General features: G+C 36.6%; 1 protein-coding gene across 1 annotated transcript in view; it reads right to left on the bottom strand.

The window, feature by feature from the left end:
• Positions 1–14,128, bottom strand: part of LOC140008882 (zinc transporter ZTP29) — a 28,155-nt gene extending 14,027 nt beyond the window's left edge. The window contains exon 1 of the mRNA XM_072053787.1: positions 13,796–14,128. Within this exon, the coding sequence (XP_071909888.1) occupies positions 13,796–13,859 (64 nt within the window). The 5' untranslated portion in view covers positions 13,860–14,128. The remainder of the gene's footprint in view (positions 1–13,795) is intronic.
• Positions 14,129–19,546: the final 5,418 nt, after the last annotated feature.

Below are 19,546 nucleotides of genomic sequence, written 5' to 3'. Positions count from 1 at the left end.
AAAGGGGTGCCTTGGATTCTATCCTTGCCTTCCCCTTTGTCAAACGTGACCCCCGAACCTTTTTCTTTGGCTTACGTGGACTAGGAGTCGTTTTAAAAAGGATTTTACTACTTTGTCTTTAAAAAACACTTTTTTGGGTGACTTGGTACACCCCAAATCTATACCAAGTGGCGACTCCGTTTTCATATTTTAAAAACCCTTTTTAAAATTTCATTTGGCCAAATCGTCGCTTTCCAAAGTCCCATGGCCTTTTTACTTTTCATTTTGCACACGTTCACACCACACTTCACACACACATCACATTCACACATCATATCAAAAAGTAGGGCGCGACAGTTGGCGACTCCACTGGGGACTTCCTAAGTGGGTCCAAGCATTTGATTTGGCCATTCTTTTCCCTTTTCTACCCTTTCTATGCATTGCATTTGGATATTAGGGTTGCATTTTTCATTTTTAGGGCCTTTTGCCTCGCGCGCGTATCCAACTATTCCCTCACTCACGTATGTGTGATTGGTTGATTGGATGTTGTTTACTTGATTATCTCGCGCTTGCATTGCATTTGGGGGGGTGTGTCACCTTTAGAGCCTCGCGTGGTTCTCACCCCTTCCCTCAAAATAGGGAAACACTTCATACGTGCATGTTTACTTGCTTTATCCCATTTTATTTTTATTTTCGTGGGCGCCATCCCACACCGCCTTGTAGGACTAGGACCGATTGCCTTGGGTAGGCGGATGGTGTGCTCTGCGCCCATAGCGCTACCTAAGGGATCACTCGAGCCACCGATCAAAGGCCCTGGGAGTGATGACCCTTCGCCTTTAGGTCTGAAGGCTTGGGAGCCGAAGCTTTATCGAGTCTAGGCATTAGTGAACCAAACCTCATGCATCCATAATAGCATTTGCCTAGGTTAGAGTCAGCCTCACCCCATTTTAAGCACAATTAGGCACGAGGGAAGGGGTTCCACCCCTTTTATTGGCTTTTATCGTATTTCTTTTCTTAATTGCTCCCAATGTGTTATGTGTACTATCAACTGCACTAACCATTTCATTGTTTTCTTGGATTGCATTCATATGCCTTAGCAATAAGAGGCCTTATTGGCACTCTTTTAGTGACTTACCCACTAGATAGCTCACATGTTTAAATTTCAGTCTTTGCACTTACTTTTCAATAAGTACATTTCATTTTAGCCCTTTTCCCCCCGTTGCATTATTTATGTCCTTTAGGTCATATTTGTCACATATTTACATCGCTTTAGTAAACTGGCATCATGCATAAACCCTAGAAAGGGAATGCCATTTAGGGGATCCCGCGTTAGGAATGAACCACCCCATGTCTCGGATATATAATCCAAATGAGACTTGCACGTTTACCTTTCTCGTACCATCCGAAGGGGTAGTGCACAAGGTAAGGTAAAGATCCGATCATTTTCATGAAGCAATTTTTGGAATATGAGCATCTAATAATCACTTTTTGGCCATTTTGTCAAGTTGGTAAAAATCCCTTGCGTAAAAGGACATTAATTTGAAGAAATTCACAAATGATTTTTCCTATTGAGACGATAAATAAACTGAGGCCAAAATTTGATTTTAGAAGGCTCATTGACTAATGCATCAAGCCATTCAGTCCATTGGATAATTTGATTCCTCAATTTCATCCAGTCCATTTTATCAATTTGTTCATTTTTAAGGCAACCTAGTCGATTTTGAATTCATTTGACTAGTTTATCCATTTTAGGGCAATCTAGTCGATTTTTGAATAAGATCACCGATTTCATTCATTTGACTAATTTACCCTTTTTAGGGTCATCTGGTCAATTTTGAATAAATCGTCAATTCATTTGACCAATTTACCCTTTTTAGGGTCACCTGGTCGATTTTGAATAAATCGTCAATTCATTTGACCAATTTACCCTTTTTAGGGTCACCTGGTCGATTTTGAATAAATCGTCAATTCATTTGACCAATTTACCCTTTTTAGGGTCATCCGATCGATTTTGAATAAATCATTCATTTGGCCGATTTACCCTTTTTAGGGTCATTCGGCCGATTTTTGAATAAATCATTCATTTGGCCGATTTACCCTTTTTAGGGTCAGTCGGCCGATTTTTGAATAAATCATTCATTTGGCCGATTTACCCTTTTTAGGGTCATTCGGCCGATTTTTGAATAAATCATTCATTTGGCTAATTTACCCATTTTTAGGGCAACCGAGCCGATTTTGAATAAATCAAGTTTCGTGCAATTTATTTGATCAATTTACCCTTTTTAGGGTGATCTGATTAATTTTGGAAAAATTAAATTTCATTCAATTCATTTGACCTGTTTCCCTTTTTAGGGTAATCCGGTCGATTTTTCATAAATTGTCAATTTCATTTGACCAATTAGGGTTTCAATGTCAAATTTCAAAATGGAAAACCTAGTCGATTTTGAGAAAAGCATCCATTGCATCCAGCCATTTGATCAGTTGGAGTTTTGCCCGTGCTTCACTGAGAAAAGTTGTCAAAACGAATTCCTTCGATAGGAAGCTCGTCAAGGTCAAACCCGTGCGTTTTTGCTAGTTCTTGTATCGATCAAAAGTGGTCAATCTCATTTTGACAAACGTCTCTTCTCATTCCAATGGGCCAAATTTTTCAAATCATTTTTCACTCAATCAAGTGATCGGATTCATCAGGTATTGTATAGTGCCTGCTCTGGAGGATTGCATTCTCATTCTAGGCCTACCCTTGGCATGAAAAGGGTTCCCCCATAGGACATGCATACCGATTTTGCAGTTTTGCCTACTAACTCGGGGTATTTTCTTTTGTTTTCCCCTCCCCTGCATTCATAAAAATATTTCAATAAGACGGAAATATTCTTCTATATCTGATGATAATTTTAATCCAATGAAGTTTGAAGATTACAAGTGTTGTTTGATTCTTGGGCGGATCCTACGATGAAAACCCTCTGAGAGATGTTGTAATTGTTTTCCAAAGGAAAATTTTGTATATTTGAAAAGGAAACAAAAAGTGTATATGTGGAGCTCTTTACAAGTTTCTCTCTTCTCACTTGTATCGTAATTGAATGAGAAAATTTGTTTCAAACTTTTTCAGCAATAAACTTTTTGGACAATCATTGTTTTGTGTATATTTATGTACATTTCATTCTTTATTCTTATTCATTGGAGATTTCATGATGAATTTTAAGAAATAAGACTAAATTGGGATTTTTTCAACCTCCGGCCTGAAAATTCATAATAAGAGTGTTCAGAATTAAAAGAGGTCACTCAAAAGGCCCTATGAGATACCTTTCTCCTTCGCTTAATTCCGAAATAAAATCAGTCACATTGATTGATAAATTGTAAATTGGGGCAACTTTTGCTTGAAAATGTTCAAGGTGTCTAATTCGATTCAATCACATCTAAGTGAAAGCAAAAATGGGCATTATTCTTGTTCGTTTTGAAAATTTGGAATGATACTTTGAGCATTTGTTTCACTACCTATACAGATTTTTATCACTTGCTCTCCCATTTGAGCCTATGAAAGAATAATTTCGTTTCAAATAAGAGCCCTAATGATCACCACCCTATATTGGAAAATTTTCAAATATCAAATAGGGGAATGGATTTTCAATAACCGTTTCGTTACTTTGGTTGTCATGAAGTGTAAGAATGATGCTTTGGCCGTCGTTTCTACAACCTAAACACTGATCACCCCTTGCATCCTCATTTGAGCCAAAATTACTGGTTCTTTTCAAAGCACTTATGATCGCCCCCACACTGGGGAAGAAGATTGGAGAATTTTCCAAAAGAGAGAGAAAAGCCAAAATGCTAAGGCTAAAAGGGAGAGAACCGCAAATTGGAAATTTGATTCCACTTGGGTTCCAATGTTGAAAAAAGAAAAGGAAGAATTTCATCTGGTGGATCGTCTATGCAAGGGTCTTCCTCAGTCAATTAATTCAGATACATGCCAAAAAATTCCCATTAATGAAAATTTCTTTTCAGAGTTAATGTAGGGAACGGAATTAAAGTCAGGCCCTCTTCTTTTCCGATCAAGCATTCTATCCCTAGTTATCCTTTTTGAGCCTTCAGAATAAAATATTTCGTTTGGCAACCCCTGAGAATCGCAAACCCCACACTGGGGGCGAGTTTGAGTTGAAAAGAAAATTTCAAAAGGTGAAAGGTGAAAAGCCACAAAATCAAAAACAAAAGAAGAAAAGAGAACCTCAGTCCACAAATAAACTGGGGCAAATTTCAAAAATGGCCGAAGGCCAAAAAAAATCAAAAAGAAAGAAAATGAAAGAGAAAAAGCCTCAATTGAGCAAAAACTGAGGCAAATTCTGATTTTACCCTAAAATAGGGTTGGCGCAACAATGCGATCTCAGATTCTTCAAACCAGTTCTGAAATCTGTTTTCAAGCCTTAACTTTTCTAAGCACCCCACCTGACCCCATTACAAAGCCGAAAGTCCTGACTTCTGTTCTTTGCACTGGCTTTGTCAAGGAAATCTCTGATGTCGAAAATTTTAGCTGTATTTCTGAATTGATTAGGTGTGAGGTTGACACTGCTCTTCATGTGAAACCCCGCGAGGTTATTTTTGAAAAGGGGGAAAAAGAAGAGAAAAACGAGCGAAATGAATGCAAAAAAAAAAAAAAAAAAAAAAAAAAAAAGAGATTTGATGCCGAAAGACCCTGTTGAGTGATGACAAAAAGTCAAACAAAGTCCAAGATCTTGGAGTCCAAATTGAGGGTAATTTTGAGAAAAACGCGATCTTCGGTGCAATGTCCTTGAAAATTATTTCTTTCTTTAGCTATCGTTTTCAAGCCAAATTACAAGCTGATAAAGTCCATCGTTGACTTATTCCTTCATGACAATCCAAAGTGGCGATTATGCTCGTAAGCCATCAATCATTTGTGATCATGGGAGTATAACCAGTTTTCACAGGTTTAGCTATCGTTTCTACCCATTTTATTGCAAGCCTATCAAGCTTGTATGTTGACTAAGTTTTCTTGGAAAATAAGGGTGACAAACTATTTTGCTTTCATGAAGACGTGATATCGAATGAGCACAAAATAAGACAAATCTTGGCCTCCCATTTCCAAGTCAGAAATAACGCCCATTACCCAAAGCTTCGATGCTAAGGTAAGGAAGAAATCCTTTGTAATTTGGTATTATTTTGAGAAATTCATCATGAAATTTTCTTTCTTATAGTGTTCGCATAAATGGAAAGTCATCCAAACCAATTGTTTGCAATCAAATGGGCCCATACTGGGGCAAAATTTTTATTCGCAAAATTTCGCAAAATAAGCCCACACAGGGGCAAATATTTTTGTAGTCCAATTGAGGATTTCGTCCAAGAAACAAAATAATGCATTTTTTTTCAAATCAGTCACGCTTATTTGAGTGCACGTAAGCCCTGTGCAGGTATTCACAGTTGAAGTCGACGAAAAGCATCTGGCGATGTGGAAGGCCAATGCCGAAGAAAGAGAAGAAAGAAGGGAAAAGGGCCCTACACTGGGGGCAAATTATTTTTTGAAAAAAATTCTCTCGAAAAATCAGAAAGTTCAAAAGTCAAAAATCAAAAATCAAAATCAAATTCTTGTTACTTGGAAAATCAAATTTCTTGATTCTTGACAAATCAAATTCAAGATCTTGACCAATTGGATGGTAGGACTGGGTCTTATCCCGCTGACCATTCACTTTATCACGTTGGGCCTGGATTTCGTGCCGCCAACATTTCATCATCACGTTGGACCTGGACTTGGTGCCGCCAACACCACATCATCACGTTGGGCCTGGATTTTGTGCCGCCAACTTCACGAAAGTCATGTTGGGATTGGTTTTAATTCAACCACCGTTAGCATCGAGTCTATCTCACTAGCGTGTGCGTTTCTTTCAACCACCGTTAGCATCGAGTCTATCTCACTAGCGTGTGCGTTTCATTCAACCACCGTTAGCATCGAGTCTATCTCACTAGCGTGTGTGTTTTACTTCAACCGCCGTTAGCATCGAGTCTATCTCACTAACGTGCGTGTTTTCATTCTACCGCCGTTAGCATCGAGTCTATCTCACTAATGTGCGTGTTTTACTTCAACCACAGTTAGCATCGAGTCTATCTCACTAACGTGCGTGTTTTCATTCTACCGTCGTTAGCATCGAGTCTATCTCACTAACGTGCGTGTTTTCATTTCAACCGCCGTTAGCATCGAGTCTATCTCACTAATGTGCGTGTTTACTTCAACCGCCGTTAGCATCGAGTCTATCTCACTAACGTGCGTGTTTTCATTCTACCGCCGTTAGCATCGAGTCTATCTCACTAATGTGCGTGTTTTACTTCAACCGCAGTTAGCATCGAGTCTATCTCACTAACGTGCGTGTTTTCATTCTCCCGTCGTTAGCATCGAGTCTATCTCACTAACGTGCGTGTTTTCATTTCAACCGCCGTTAGCATCGAGTCTATCTCACTAATGTGCGTGTTTACTTCAACCGCCGTTAGCATCGAGTCTATCTCACTAACGTGCGTGTTTTCATTCTACCGCCGTTAGCATCGAGTTTATCTCACTAACGTGCGTGTTTTACTTCAACCGCCGTTAGCATCGAGTCTATCTCACTAATGTGCGTGTTTTCATCCTACTGCCGTTAGCATCGAGTCTATCTCACTAACGTGCGTGTTTTACTTCAACCGCCGTTAGCATCGAGTCTATCTCACTAATGTGCGTGTTTTCATCCTACCGCCGTTAGCATCGAGTCTATCTCACTAACGTGCGTGTTTTATTTCTACTGCCGTTAGCATCGAGTCTATCTCACTAACGTGCGCGTTTTCATCCTACCGCCGTTAGCATCGAGTCTATCTCACTAACGTGCGCGTTTTCATCCTACCGCCGTTAGCATCGAGCCTATCTCACTAATGTGCGTGTTTTCATCCCACCAACACTCCATCTCACTTCAATTCATCTAATTTAAATTTCTGTTCGGGTCTATCCCGTGGGTCTATCCCAATTTTACATTTCTGTTCGGGTCTATCCCGTTTTTACATTCATGTTCGGGTCAGTCCCGTTTTTTTTAGAATTCTTGTTCGTTGGAATCATTTTGCAGCCCAATAACACAGGTAAGTATTTGGTGTCCACTTCTTTGTCTCAAGTTTTTTCAAAACTCAGACAAAGAGGGGCAAACTGTAGACACCAAATTTTGAATAATTTGTATGTGGCATCTACTTCATGATTTTTATTTTAGATCGCTTGCATTTAGTTCATTGTTGTGTGTTTTGCATTTTTTAGTTGTTATTTTATTTTAGTTTTATTCATTTTGCCCTTTTAGTTTGTCTATTTGTTTTTATTTTGTCATTTTAGGTTTTTAATCACTTTTAAGTTTTAGATTTTAGTTTTTAGTTTTTAGTTTTTAGTTTTTAGTTTTTAAGTTTATAGAGTTTTTAGAAAGAAAAGAAAAATCATTTTAGTCATTTTGTTTTTATTCAATGCTTTCTTGAAAGAAAAATGAAAATGCAAAATCATAAAAAGAAATTAAAGAAAAAGAGAAAAATTCAAAAAAAAAGTAGGCTTTAGTTGGATTTAAAAAATAAAAATAAAAAGAGAGAAAAAAGGAAAATTTGTTCACAAAAATATGTTTATTTTTTTTAAATTCAATCTTTGGGCACTTTAGTTATTTTTATTAAGTTATTTTGAGGAAAAGAAAATGATGAAAAAATGAAAAATTGGAAATTTTTAAAAATGGCCATTTTTGTTTAGTTTCTTTTGTTTAAAATTATTTTTGTTTTGTTATTATTATTACCTGGTTTGTGTAATTTTGTTATTATTGTTATTTATATTTTATTATTTATATTTTCTGTAATCTTCAAGTTGTTTTCTTAAAAAAAAAAAAAAAAAATAGAGCCGCGGCATGCAAACTGCAATTTTTTGCAGTTTGCAAAGGAGGACTTGTGCGGCTCCTTAAGCTGCAAATATGGTGGCAATGTTTTAAGGGTTTAGGAGGGGGGTTGATGATATAAATAGCAAAAAGAAAGGTAGCCGCAACAGAGGATTTTTTGGGGGAGCGAGGGTTTCTGGCTAAACCAAAAGAAGAAAAAGGAAAGGCAGCGAAAAGATAGAGTTTTGGGGGAAAGGACTAACGGCTGGGGTTTAAGAAGGTTGAAGGCTAGAGAAAATTCTGGGTGGAGGACATACGAGAGAGAGGTGACAGCCGAAACTTAGAAAAACAAAGAGAGAAAGCTAGAAGGGAAAAGACAGAGAGTGTGCGGCTGAAGAAAGCAGAAAAACAGCGACTGAGAAAGAGTGATAAAAGAGTGAGGAAGATTTACGGCGGATTAAGAGAAAAGCAGTGAGTTTTAGAGGTGTTGGTTCAGGAAACTTTGGGCAGCAAGAAGGTTTTGGATTCGTTGAAGCAAGGCAAAGAATCAGGAAGCGCATCTGCGGGAGAGACGAAGAAGCAAAGATTTCGTCTTCTGGAATACATCAAGCTTTCGGTCAAGGTTTAAAGGTAACATTTTTTTTACTTTGGATTTGTTTGTAAGTTGCTGAGTTATGTTTGTATGCTGAAAGTCTTAGTCTTTGCACTGGATTGCATTCTTCATGCGAGTTTCTATCCGTGAATCTGGTTTGTTCTTGGAGGAGAAGGGATTTGCGTTTAGCTGTGTTCGTTTCTAGTGTTCATGGCTGTTTTCTTTTGGTGATTTTTATGCACAATCTGGGTTGGAAATTTCTGGGAGATGCATGATTTATGGCTGGATTTTTGATGATAGGATGCATAAGATCGTATTTGTTTTGGGTTCGAAGAGGTTGCCGCTGGCTGCAAATTTTGTTGGCTATGTATGTCTTGGATAATATAGTGGGAAGTTGCGTTTTTTTACTTCCAGATTTGCATGTTTATTTTGAGTCTTTGTATTGAAAATGAATGGCAAGTCTGGTGTTTGATATTTTGATTCCAGTCTGTCTTTTGTTTTGCTCGGAATGCTAATTGTTGCCTTTTGAAAGGAGGACCGCATTACATAAGATTTCAATGTTGCAGAAAATTTGTAAACTTTGCTTGAAGTTGCTTGAATCATTTGGATTTTGCATGCTTGTTGCCCGGCTTTTGGTGTCTAAATCTGAAAGTTTTCATGATGTAAAGTAAGAGGTTTGCATAGTTGTATTTAGTTTTGATTGAGCATGGAGACTGATTCTTGCAAAGTGCCGAACTACAAAAGGTTTTGCTGCATTTTCGTTCCTTCTACGGCTGTTAGTTTTTTTTCCCCCCCCTAATGGTCAACTCTATTTCTTTGTGCCAACCCTTCAGTGAAGTTGCGTGTTTAATTGAGGATGAATGAGTAGAAACTTGCTGTTTCATGAACTTATTTGCATGATAGAATGGATAGAAGCAATACCAGAAAATTTTTCAGAACATTGTATGCTTCCATTTATCCGTTTTTCTTTTTCTCCTTCGGCTGGTTTTGGGCGTTGATTGTTGTGTTTTGCTGTTTTGGAATCAAGGCATTTGATGTTAGGATAAAAATACTAATTTGGTCTGGATGAAAATGGCATTAAAATGAACATAAGAATGGCAGGAGACATGGCTGGAAAATTTGCAGAAAGCTTCAAATGCAGAAATCTTCAAAGTGCCGAATCATTCTTGTGTATTTTTCCAGAATGTTTGCATGATCTTTCCCTATGTTTTTGGGTTGTTTGACTGCCAAGTTTATGCTTTGTTGTTTGGTTTGAAGTTTGGAATGTTAGATCAAGAAAAGTTTTGGCTAAATCTGAATCACGATATTGGAAAGGGAAGCAAAGAATGCAGCAGTCTTATTGATCTCATTGCAGAAAATTTTCCTACGTGATTGCATGCTTTGCATGAAGAAATAAACCTGGAAAATTGCAGATCAACCCCTTGGCTTCTAACTAAAGCCATTAGGACCCAATCAATTAAATAATTTCATCAATTTGGTCCTTGGTAATTTTAATTTGTGCAACTTCATTGTTTGTTTGCTTCAATTAACTACCATGCTTTGTTTCAATTGCGCTTAAGTCATGACTTTAGGAACTTTATGATCAAATGAACTTTGTTTTGCACATTTCTTTTAATTTTTTTTAAATAAAGTGGTACCTTGACCCTTTTATTATTTTGGAGGGTAAGTTAGTAATTTCACTACGTTAGGGCGTCGCTTCAAGGGAGGTACACTCTATCCTTCATTTGCACTTCATTTGACCCTACGTGCTCCTACGTGTTATGTGAATACGCATGCCTACTCCGCTTTCCTTACCTCTTTGCGTGCATTTACTTGCTTTTACTTCTATTTAAGTTTTATGGGGTATGTGTACACCTCTTGGCTTGTAATAGATAGGGCTCGGAGAGCATTTGGTCCATTTCCCCTTCCCCTTGGTTGCTTTTATTTAAGCTTTTATGGGGTATGTGTACACCTCTTGGCTTGTAATAGATAGGGCTCGGAGAGCATCTGGTCCACTTCCCCTTCCCCTTGCTTGCTTGTTTTTGTTGCTACATGTTAATTGCTTTATTAGGCTCTTGCATCTAGTCGAGCATGCTAAATGCTATGTGCTATGTGTTTACGAGTATTTTGGCATGTCTACTTGCTTTCATAGCCATGAATGAATGGAATGGATGAATGTACGTTTCCGCTAGTCCAACGCTAGTCGGAATTCATAGAATGGGCTAGTCCAACGCTAGACCCTTAGGGATTTCCCCTCATTAGCATATCTTTTGCTTGTTCACCACATATCATGTATTTTTCTTAGTTTTATCACTTGGCATGCTCCTCGAACCCCCTTTCCCTTCATTTTAGGATTTTTGCATATCATGATAGTTGTAGGGTCCATTTGCTTGAGGGTCCCCTTCTGATAAGGGAAACGAGCGAGTGTGGCTACTCGATAGCCTTAGCACGCTAGTTTTGCCTTCTAATCAAAGGGAAAATCGAAGTCGACAAGTTAGGAGTCATTCCCATACCCGACCTGATGCATTCCCTTAGGTTCATTCATTCTCATTTATCACTCACTCATTCTTTTCAATTCACATTTTCCTTTCCTTATTGTTCATTTTGATTTCTACTTCACAAAATTGCATTTAATCACACCTATATGCACTTATCACTATATTTCATACACTTGCACACGAACACTTGGAATTTTCATACAATTGCACACGTGCACCTTTTCATACACTTGCACACAAACACTTGGATTTTTAATTTCTTTCATACACTTTCACACTTGCACATTTGAGTCTCATTTGCATTAATCGACCTCTATGGGGTTTTCCTTTGTTGGCCGCCACAATTCATGTGGTTTGGGACCAAAAGCCTCACGAGAGACATCGTAGAATTTAGGATTGCATTTTTCTTTCCGTTTTGCATTCATATAGTCATATCCAACGTGCGAACATATATTGGGTAGAAAATTAGGAAAGGTAAGGTTAAGTCGCGCAACTAGCCTTGGCTAGGTCAAAGGGGTGCCTTGGATTCTATCCTTGCCTTCCCCTTTGTCAAACGTGACCCCCGAACCTTTTTCTTTGGCTTACGTGGACTAGGAGTCGTTTTAAAAAGGGTTTTACTACTTTGTCTTTAAAAAACACTTTTTTGGGTGACTTGGTACACCCCAAATCTATACCAAGTGGCGACTCCGTTTTCATATTTTAAAAACCCTTTTTAAAATTTCATTTGGCCAAATCGTCGCTTTCCAAAGTCCCATGGCCTTTTTACTTTTCATTTTGCACACGTTCACACCACACTTCACACACACATCACATTCACACATCATATCAAAAAGTGGGGCGCGACAACAAGTAGACATAATCTTGCCAAAAATTTTAACTTTTGTATGACTGAAAAAATTAAAAGGCTTATCATCAATCATCTGGAAGGTAGGGAAGAAACTACTTTTAAGGCCTAGGGAAGTCACATAGTCAACTCAGAGTCTTTCACATGCAAAATTTGCTTCACATATATAATTTGATTTTTTAAGAATCAGATCACATTACCAATGTTCCAGGAAAACCTCCAAATGTAATCTAATACTTGCTTCATCCTACAATGATAGCTAATCCAAGGCACTGAAAGGCCCCCCCTACAATGTTAAGTTTCTGGCATGTAAGGGACAAATGCAGCCAGTAATATGGCAAGTATAAAGGTTCAGCTGACAATCACTAGCAAAACTCATCATACCTCTCTTCAACTCTTTTGGAGCCAAATATCAATTTTCTTTTGTTTAATGTAACTTAAATTTTGCATTGCAGATAGCTGACAAAACTTTGAGTACCAGAAACAAGCTGTTTTGCCAATAAGATTTGCATGAGAAGCAAACTAGCAGCTGGCTCAAGATGATTAGAATGGAGAAAAACATCAGAATAAGCTTAGCCTAGGCCTGTCCTAGAATAATTATGCCATATTGTTAGACTGGGAGGTGATTATGCCCATCAATAATCCTTCATCCATAATAATTACACACTTAATCTTTGTTTCTATAGCCAAAAAACCCAATGAGGAGAAACCACATCATTTTGTGTACAAATTTCAGAAGGAAATACTCAGTCTGATTAGGTACTGGGTCAAGAAGTATAGACTTCATAGTTTCTGAGGATCTTTAACTTGAGATTTTATAAGTGTCAAACCCATTCCGCTGCAGCCCTGCCGCACATCCCTAGTGAACTATGTGGAATCTTCATATCACTCCCTTAACTTTCATTTGGAGTTGGATTAATCCACCCAACAAACTCTAATTTCCAAGAGGTGTACAAAATCCTTAATATGCAATCTCATCACAATTTTTGTAAAGTTAAAAGCAAGTTTACATCTTAAAACTACACAAATTTATGTGCTCATGTCAAACTGCACAGCATATATGAATATGCCTCTTGCAATATCAATGGCAGGTAAGCAACTTTGCATCTGATATAGTTTAAAATAAATCTAACAAGTAATTTATGTCATTCATGAATCACACAGTCAAATCACCCTGAAGGATAACTGTCCATTTAAGACGAACTCAGAAGCACCATATACCTATTTGAATGTGAATATAATGGTGAAGTTGAAATACATCAGAGGATCAGAAAGCAGATTAATATGACTAATTGACCATGGCATGCAACGCCAAATCAAGCTAAGAAAAAAGGAAGCAACATGAATCAAACCTTGGAAATCAGGCATGCAATGCCAAGAAAGAGGTTATGCAAGTTGCATAACACAGAGATCAGTCAGCTCATTGACTTCTGTACCAGAAACATATACCCCTATATGAGCAGCCGAACATTCTTTCACCAGTCTTATTTGTAAGCCTATTCCTATGCAAACAATCCTTTTGAGAACATCCGTAAACAACCGAATTTTGGTTCCACGGCAAATAACCAGATGCCATTCGCCTGTAATGTTAAGCATTTTCTTATGTGCAGTAGTTTCTTCTTCGAGAGGAATATCCTGTATCATACCCTGCCCCGGAAACAACCACTATCCTTACCCAGAAGTGCAGATGAATAGTTAATCATGTTCCCTAGATTCTGCCATACAGAAAAGCAATGCCCCCGAATATTGAAACTCATATTCTAAACTAATAATTAAACCTACAAAAACAAAATTTTTCATATATTCTAACTTTTGATGCATAACACAAATGTAAAAGCAATTTGAAATCAAACAAATTGTGGAAACAGTTCCCGATATTGTAAATAAATTTTCATTCATCAACAACTGAACATGTAAGTCTACATTTCAATTCGAATTATGAAATCCAACAACACACAAGCCCCAGGCTGCCTCAACTGAAACAATTATACATAACTTACATAACCCATTTCCAAAATTTGCAGAGGTAAATAATTTTTCAATGGCTGACCTATGGATGTACTTAAGCCACCTATGAGTGAGAGTCCAAGAGCAACCAATACTTGAGAATCCATCAATCCGTCTTCTCCAATCCAAACCCCAACGAGACTTTTTCTTTGGTTCTTCCACTGTACAGCTACTAATAGTCAAAGGGTTTACAGAAGATACAGGATAAAGAAACTTGGGTAATGGTTTAAATAGAGCTGAACAAGTGTAGAAAGAATCATTCCATACAAAAATAAGCAAGTTTCAGACGAAGTTTTTTTTATTTGGTTTTGCACAAAATCAGCTGACTCAGAAAAACACCGAAAGTGTGTTTCTTGTCTTAGTTTTGGTTGGCTGTAAAAAGGGGTGGCAGTTCATATTAAACTTAATATTAAAAACTTGGATACCCAATTACCCATTATTTGAAAAAAATTATTTATTATAATATTGTAGCTTTTTTGTGATGGATGTATATGAGATAAAATAAATAAATAAATAAATAAAAATATAGTTCAAAAATGTGTTTATGATATAATTTAAATCTTTTTTTTTTCAAATAATATAGTTCAATCACTCACATACGTACTAAATTTGGGTCTAAAGAGGAACTCGATAAAGAAATGGTTCAACGGATTGTTGGTTCAGTAAATGGATGGTTGACACAACGGGGCATTATAATTAATTTAGATATAAAATCTCATGATTTTAAATACAAGATATATGATTAGACAAGAACAAAATATATTACAACAAATTTTTATTGAATTTTTTGTAAGTTTTAAAATAATTTATTTCTAGAGTAACGACAAAATAAATTTAATAGGTAGTTTATCAACTTTTAAGTACAAAATTACTTTTTTTTTTAGCTTTACCATATTTTTGTGGCACAAAATTTGAAGTGCTAAATTCTATTTGGAGTGATTTTTGTCCTCGGAATAAAATATAGTTATATAGCATTTTAGTCTTCAATTTTTAAGTTTTTAGAATAATGGGGGTGAAGTACTAAGGTTTAAAGCATTTGAAAGGAGCGTTTAAAAAGAAAAATAAAAGTGAAAGCGCAGGAAAAATGAAAGATTCGTAACATTTGTTGAGTTGAAAGATGCGTAAGCACATCGTCTACTATACTGGTTTTTCTGTGATTCTTATAAAAAATGTGGGTTCTTGTTTGTCCTCCGCTTTGGTTAATTTTTTTTCCAATTTGTTTCCACTCTTTCCCCTGCCTTTCTTTGCTTCAATCTCCTTATCATTTGCCATTCATTCCCTAGCAATTATTTCCATTATGCCTCTGTCTCATTGGACATGGATATTGTAGCCCGCCGGATTATGATAAAAAAAAATAAAGGAGCTTTCCGTGTAACCAAAAAAAAAAGACGATACAGCATACACAAGCTTCAGAAGAATGCTTGTGATGAAGAAAAAGTTAATGGATCTCATATACGTACGTAAAATACAATGCAGTGTGCAATATGAAAATCATGCTTATTGTCTTTTGACTGATTTTCCACCAGTATCCTACTGGATTATATCACCATTAAATACCCTCTTCATCAAATTACACTGACTATTTTTTGGGTAATTTCCCTTTGTTGCTCCTATTTTTTTGATTAATTTCCTTTTGTTGACTCTTCTTTAACTTTTACTCCAATTTGTATACAAAAACAATATTACACTTAATTTCTCTTGGCTAATTTTGTTTTCCCAACTATTGTGACCCCTACTTGTTTCAATTCAATTGCATTCTACCAATAAATTACACTAATTTTATACCACTTCACCTTTGTTATCCATTGGCTTATTTTATTTTGTTAACTTCTGTCACAAATACTATCTTCAATTCAATTATATGTATTCTACCAATATCCTGCACCATTAGACTACAGTTAAGCACACTCTGGAGAAAATTCCACTTACTATTTGTTTGTTCGATTTCCTTTGTTAATTCCCCTAAAACTATTTACGATAAGATTTCCTTTGTTAACTCCTCTAAAATTAATTGAATTGTACCAATATTTTACAAGATTAGGTAGCCATTTAAATGTTCTCTAGACAGATTAAATATCTCAAGTTACTTTTTTCCTACCAGTCATTTTACTCGAATGACACTTTCCAAGGTAACGTTTTAAACCACTAACTTTCTTCCTTCTTCATTATCACTCGTTGTTTAAGCCTTCAAATACATTTCTTCCCGTTGACTTTGTACGAATTTTGTCCCAAATTTTTTCCGTTGCTCATTAAACCACTTCTTTCTGATTTATGCCTCACATTTGAAGCTACTGCTCCTGTTTACTGGTTTTCCTCTCTTTGGTGAGTTATCATCTAAGGTTTGCTTACAATCTGCATTTATTCATCTAATTTCCATCAATTGAAACTTTGTTATACTAGTGTATTTATTGCCATGCTTATAGTTTTTTACTTGTCTTTTATACACACTTTTTTACCTGTCTTTTTATGCTTACAATCTGCATTTATTGCTCATGTTATTTATGCATTTTTACATGGCAACTTCATTTTCTTACAGATTTCCTACCATGCAGTCATTGATAATTCTCCTCTCCATGCTTTTATTTGCTTAGAAATTAGTATACAAATTCTAGCACCCTATATTTGAAGATTCATATGTGATTATAGTTATTAGTGCATAATCATATAAAAAAAAACCACTACCTGTGACGCCCCCATTTCTCCCAAGGGTGAACCTAAGGGTATCCGTGGGACGCCTGCCCAACTCTCGTTAGGACTCGAGACAAATCCAATTCAAACCTAATCTAATACTAACAATGAAAGTCGGAATAAAGGTACGAAGTCATTTCCATACATAAATATCCAGTCTTACATCACAATTTCAAATTTACAATCACTTTCCCCAAAATATACAACATCCAAAAGTGTCTAGTCAATTACAATTAAAACACTAATACAAAAGTGCCTCAAGTCGGCATTTGCTTAACTTCTTCCAATCGGGTTCCTGTTAAGGAGAACAAACTAATGGAATGAGCCAATACTCAGTGAGGTCAAGAAACACACATGCAAACACATAATCCAAGTAGTGACAACAATTACATTGTAAGTAAAGCTATCAAGTTCGAATGATTCGCATTTCGAATAGGAAAAATAAACAGAAACAATTCAAGGATACTGTAACTCTCAGGAGCTAAATTCCATGTAGTCGAGTCAAAATCTTGATCACAACTCATGTTGACACTCCGTCAACCACATAAGTATTAAATCCGTAGATACACCACTTTTCTTCGAATCCCGTCACCGTTACACCCCCTTACCGGGCCCGCTCATCAAATTTTTGATAATACTCGAGTATATCATGGCAATACTGCGCGAGTAATGCCGAGCAAGATCTCTCCAATAGATCATACTCTACGAATATCTCATGATTTGCTAAGCTTATCGACCAAGCCCATACTGGCTCGAATCGCAAAGTTAACCAACGAGTTTGGGCGTCCCCCGAATACGAATACAAATACGAATACGAATATAAGTTGATGAGCAAAGCTCAAATCGACGATTCCAAAAGGAATCACAAATACGAATCACATATACGAATCACAAATACGAATCACATCCACATTACTATGTACAAGTCGGATATGCATTCACATAGCAAAATACGAATATAATTTCATTTGAAAGAGAACGAGTGCGGTAAAGTACACACTCGTCACAAAATTTCAAATTCACATAACGGATAAGAAACAATTAACCACTTAGCAACAAATTCATGCACTTGACACTCACCAATCGAAATAAGAGAGTGAGTGCGTAAACAAGCCCTTAGGTGTTCCTCTTGAGATTCTCGTGAAGGTCTCCTTGAGCACCTGAGCAAATAATAGTTATCTATTACACACTATCACTTGAAAATCCTTTCTTATCAAGAGAGGGATTGTACACTCGTACAATCTAGAATATACCATGGAATGGGGTTTTACTTGCTCAAAATTCAAGGTTCAAAAGTAGTGTTTATTAACACAAGGAAAAACTGATTTCCTTCATGAAGACAAGTACAAAATGGTCAATTAGTATTGTGAGAACCCAAAAATTTTCATATTTTCTCAGCATTATTTTATTTCTTTGCCTACATTTTATACTTTCCTTGGAAATATTAACATTTTTATGCATTTTACAAGCAAGTACAGTTTTAAATTCATTTTCCTAGTACGAGTTAGTGTACGTTAAATTTGAAACACATTATCGATGTGGGACCCGCTAGTGCGATAAATGTGGTGATTAAAAGTGAGTTTTAGATGATATTAAGTGTGGGATTAGAGGTGATAATAATAAGTTAGTGAATTCTAAGTTCAAACCTTAGTATACGCGATTTAAGAAAAACCGGCTCGAACCGGCGGGTATCGCTCACTACCGATTGAACACACCACTTGACTACCACTTCCCTACCACCACATATCCTTGATATTGTTGCAAAATATCTCCCTCATCCTCAGTCCTTATAGCCGAAATATTTGACCCAAAATGCAAGGAAAAAAAAACAAAATTTTAGTTGGTTTTGGTGGTGACAAATGTTGGCCACCTATGGTTCCTTGACCAAGCCAATGTCTTACCTTCTTATCTTTCATTTGAGTTCATTCTTCACCATTTTTTTTCTGTTTTGGCCGAGAGCAAGGAGAGGAAAAAGAGTGAAGAGAGTTTTCAATTTTCAACCTTGAATCCAACCTTTTGAGTGCAAACAAGAAAAACTAAACCGATTAATCACTAGTTTGGAAGCTTGAGAAGCTTGGGGAACCAAAAAATTTCAAGAAGAAGTGGAGGATTCTTCTTGCAAGCTCTTGTCTTGAGGTATAATGGTTGATCAACCTTTCTTTCTCCATGAATCATGATTAAGTTGGGTATTAATATTAGAATTGTGCTTGTGATGCTTGTTTCAAATGGTTTTGATGATTGGAGTGATGAATTTTGAGTTAGGGTTTTGATTGATTCACTTAAATTTCTTGTGGGTTAGGTGTTATATGCTGTATATATTTGGTATATGATCTTGTAAAGGAGAAAGTAGTGGTAGTTTTAAGGTAAAAATGTGAATTATAGCTTGAATATAACAAAATTCCAGATTTCTGGAAATTGTAGCTTCAGTTCTGCCTGGTTCCAGTTCATTATGTTAGAGGCCGAATTACACTTAGTATAAAACATGAAAGTTGTAGAGAATGATGTTTTATAGTTTTCTACAAAATTTCAACTCAATCGGAGTAATGTAGCCTGTGAAAAGACAAACATACCCCTAACTCTCATAGGTTTAGTCCAATGGACAATTTTGATATTTCACAACACTAACTGTGTCTGTTAACCCTGATGTGTACTGAATTAGCCTTTAGCCAAAACACAAAAGTTTCAGTGCTATGTCTTATCTTTCCAACGCCCCTAGAATCACCTCATTTGGACTTTAGAAGCCTGAGTTATGGTTGTTTACGCATAGTGCGGTTAACTAGCCTGAATGTGAGATTCTGGTTCTGTAAATGGCAATTTTGACTTAGATACACTACAAACTGGACTGACTGTCTTCATCAAAGTTGTAGGCCTTTGTCTTAGCTTCGAAATGGTATAAATTTCACCCCAATCCGATAAGCGTAGCCTCGGTTGTGTCCGTTACGCAAAACAACGTCAAATCTGTCTTTTATTTCTTGACTCAACCTTCATTTCCGCACATGCTCCTAGCTTGATTTTGTACTTGTATGACTTGGAGCCTATGGAATGGCTATTGAAATGAGATGATGTTGTGTATGAATTTAGGATTGATTGAGGAAAAGAATGAAGC

The sequence above is a fragment of the Coffea arabica genome, chromosome 1e, assembly GCF_036785885.1.
Source record: "Coffea arabica cultivar ET-39 chromosome 1e, Coffea Arabica ET-39 HiFi, whole genome shotgun sequence".
NCBI classification, from domain to species: domain Eukaryota; kingdom Viridiplantae; phylum Streptophyta; class Magnoliopsida; order Gentianales; family Rubiaceae; genus Coffea; species Coffea arabica.
Note: the sequence above shows the minus strand (reverse complement) of the source record. Positions and strands in the feature narration are given on the sequence as shown.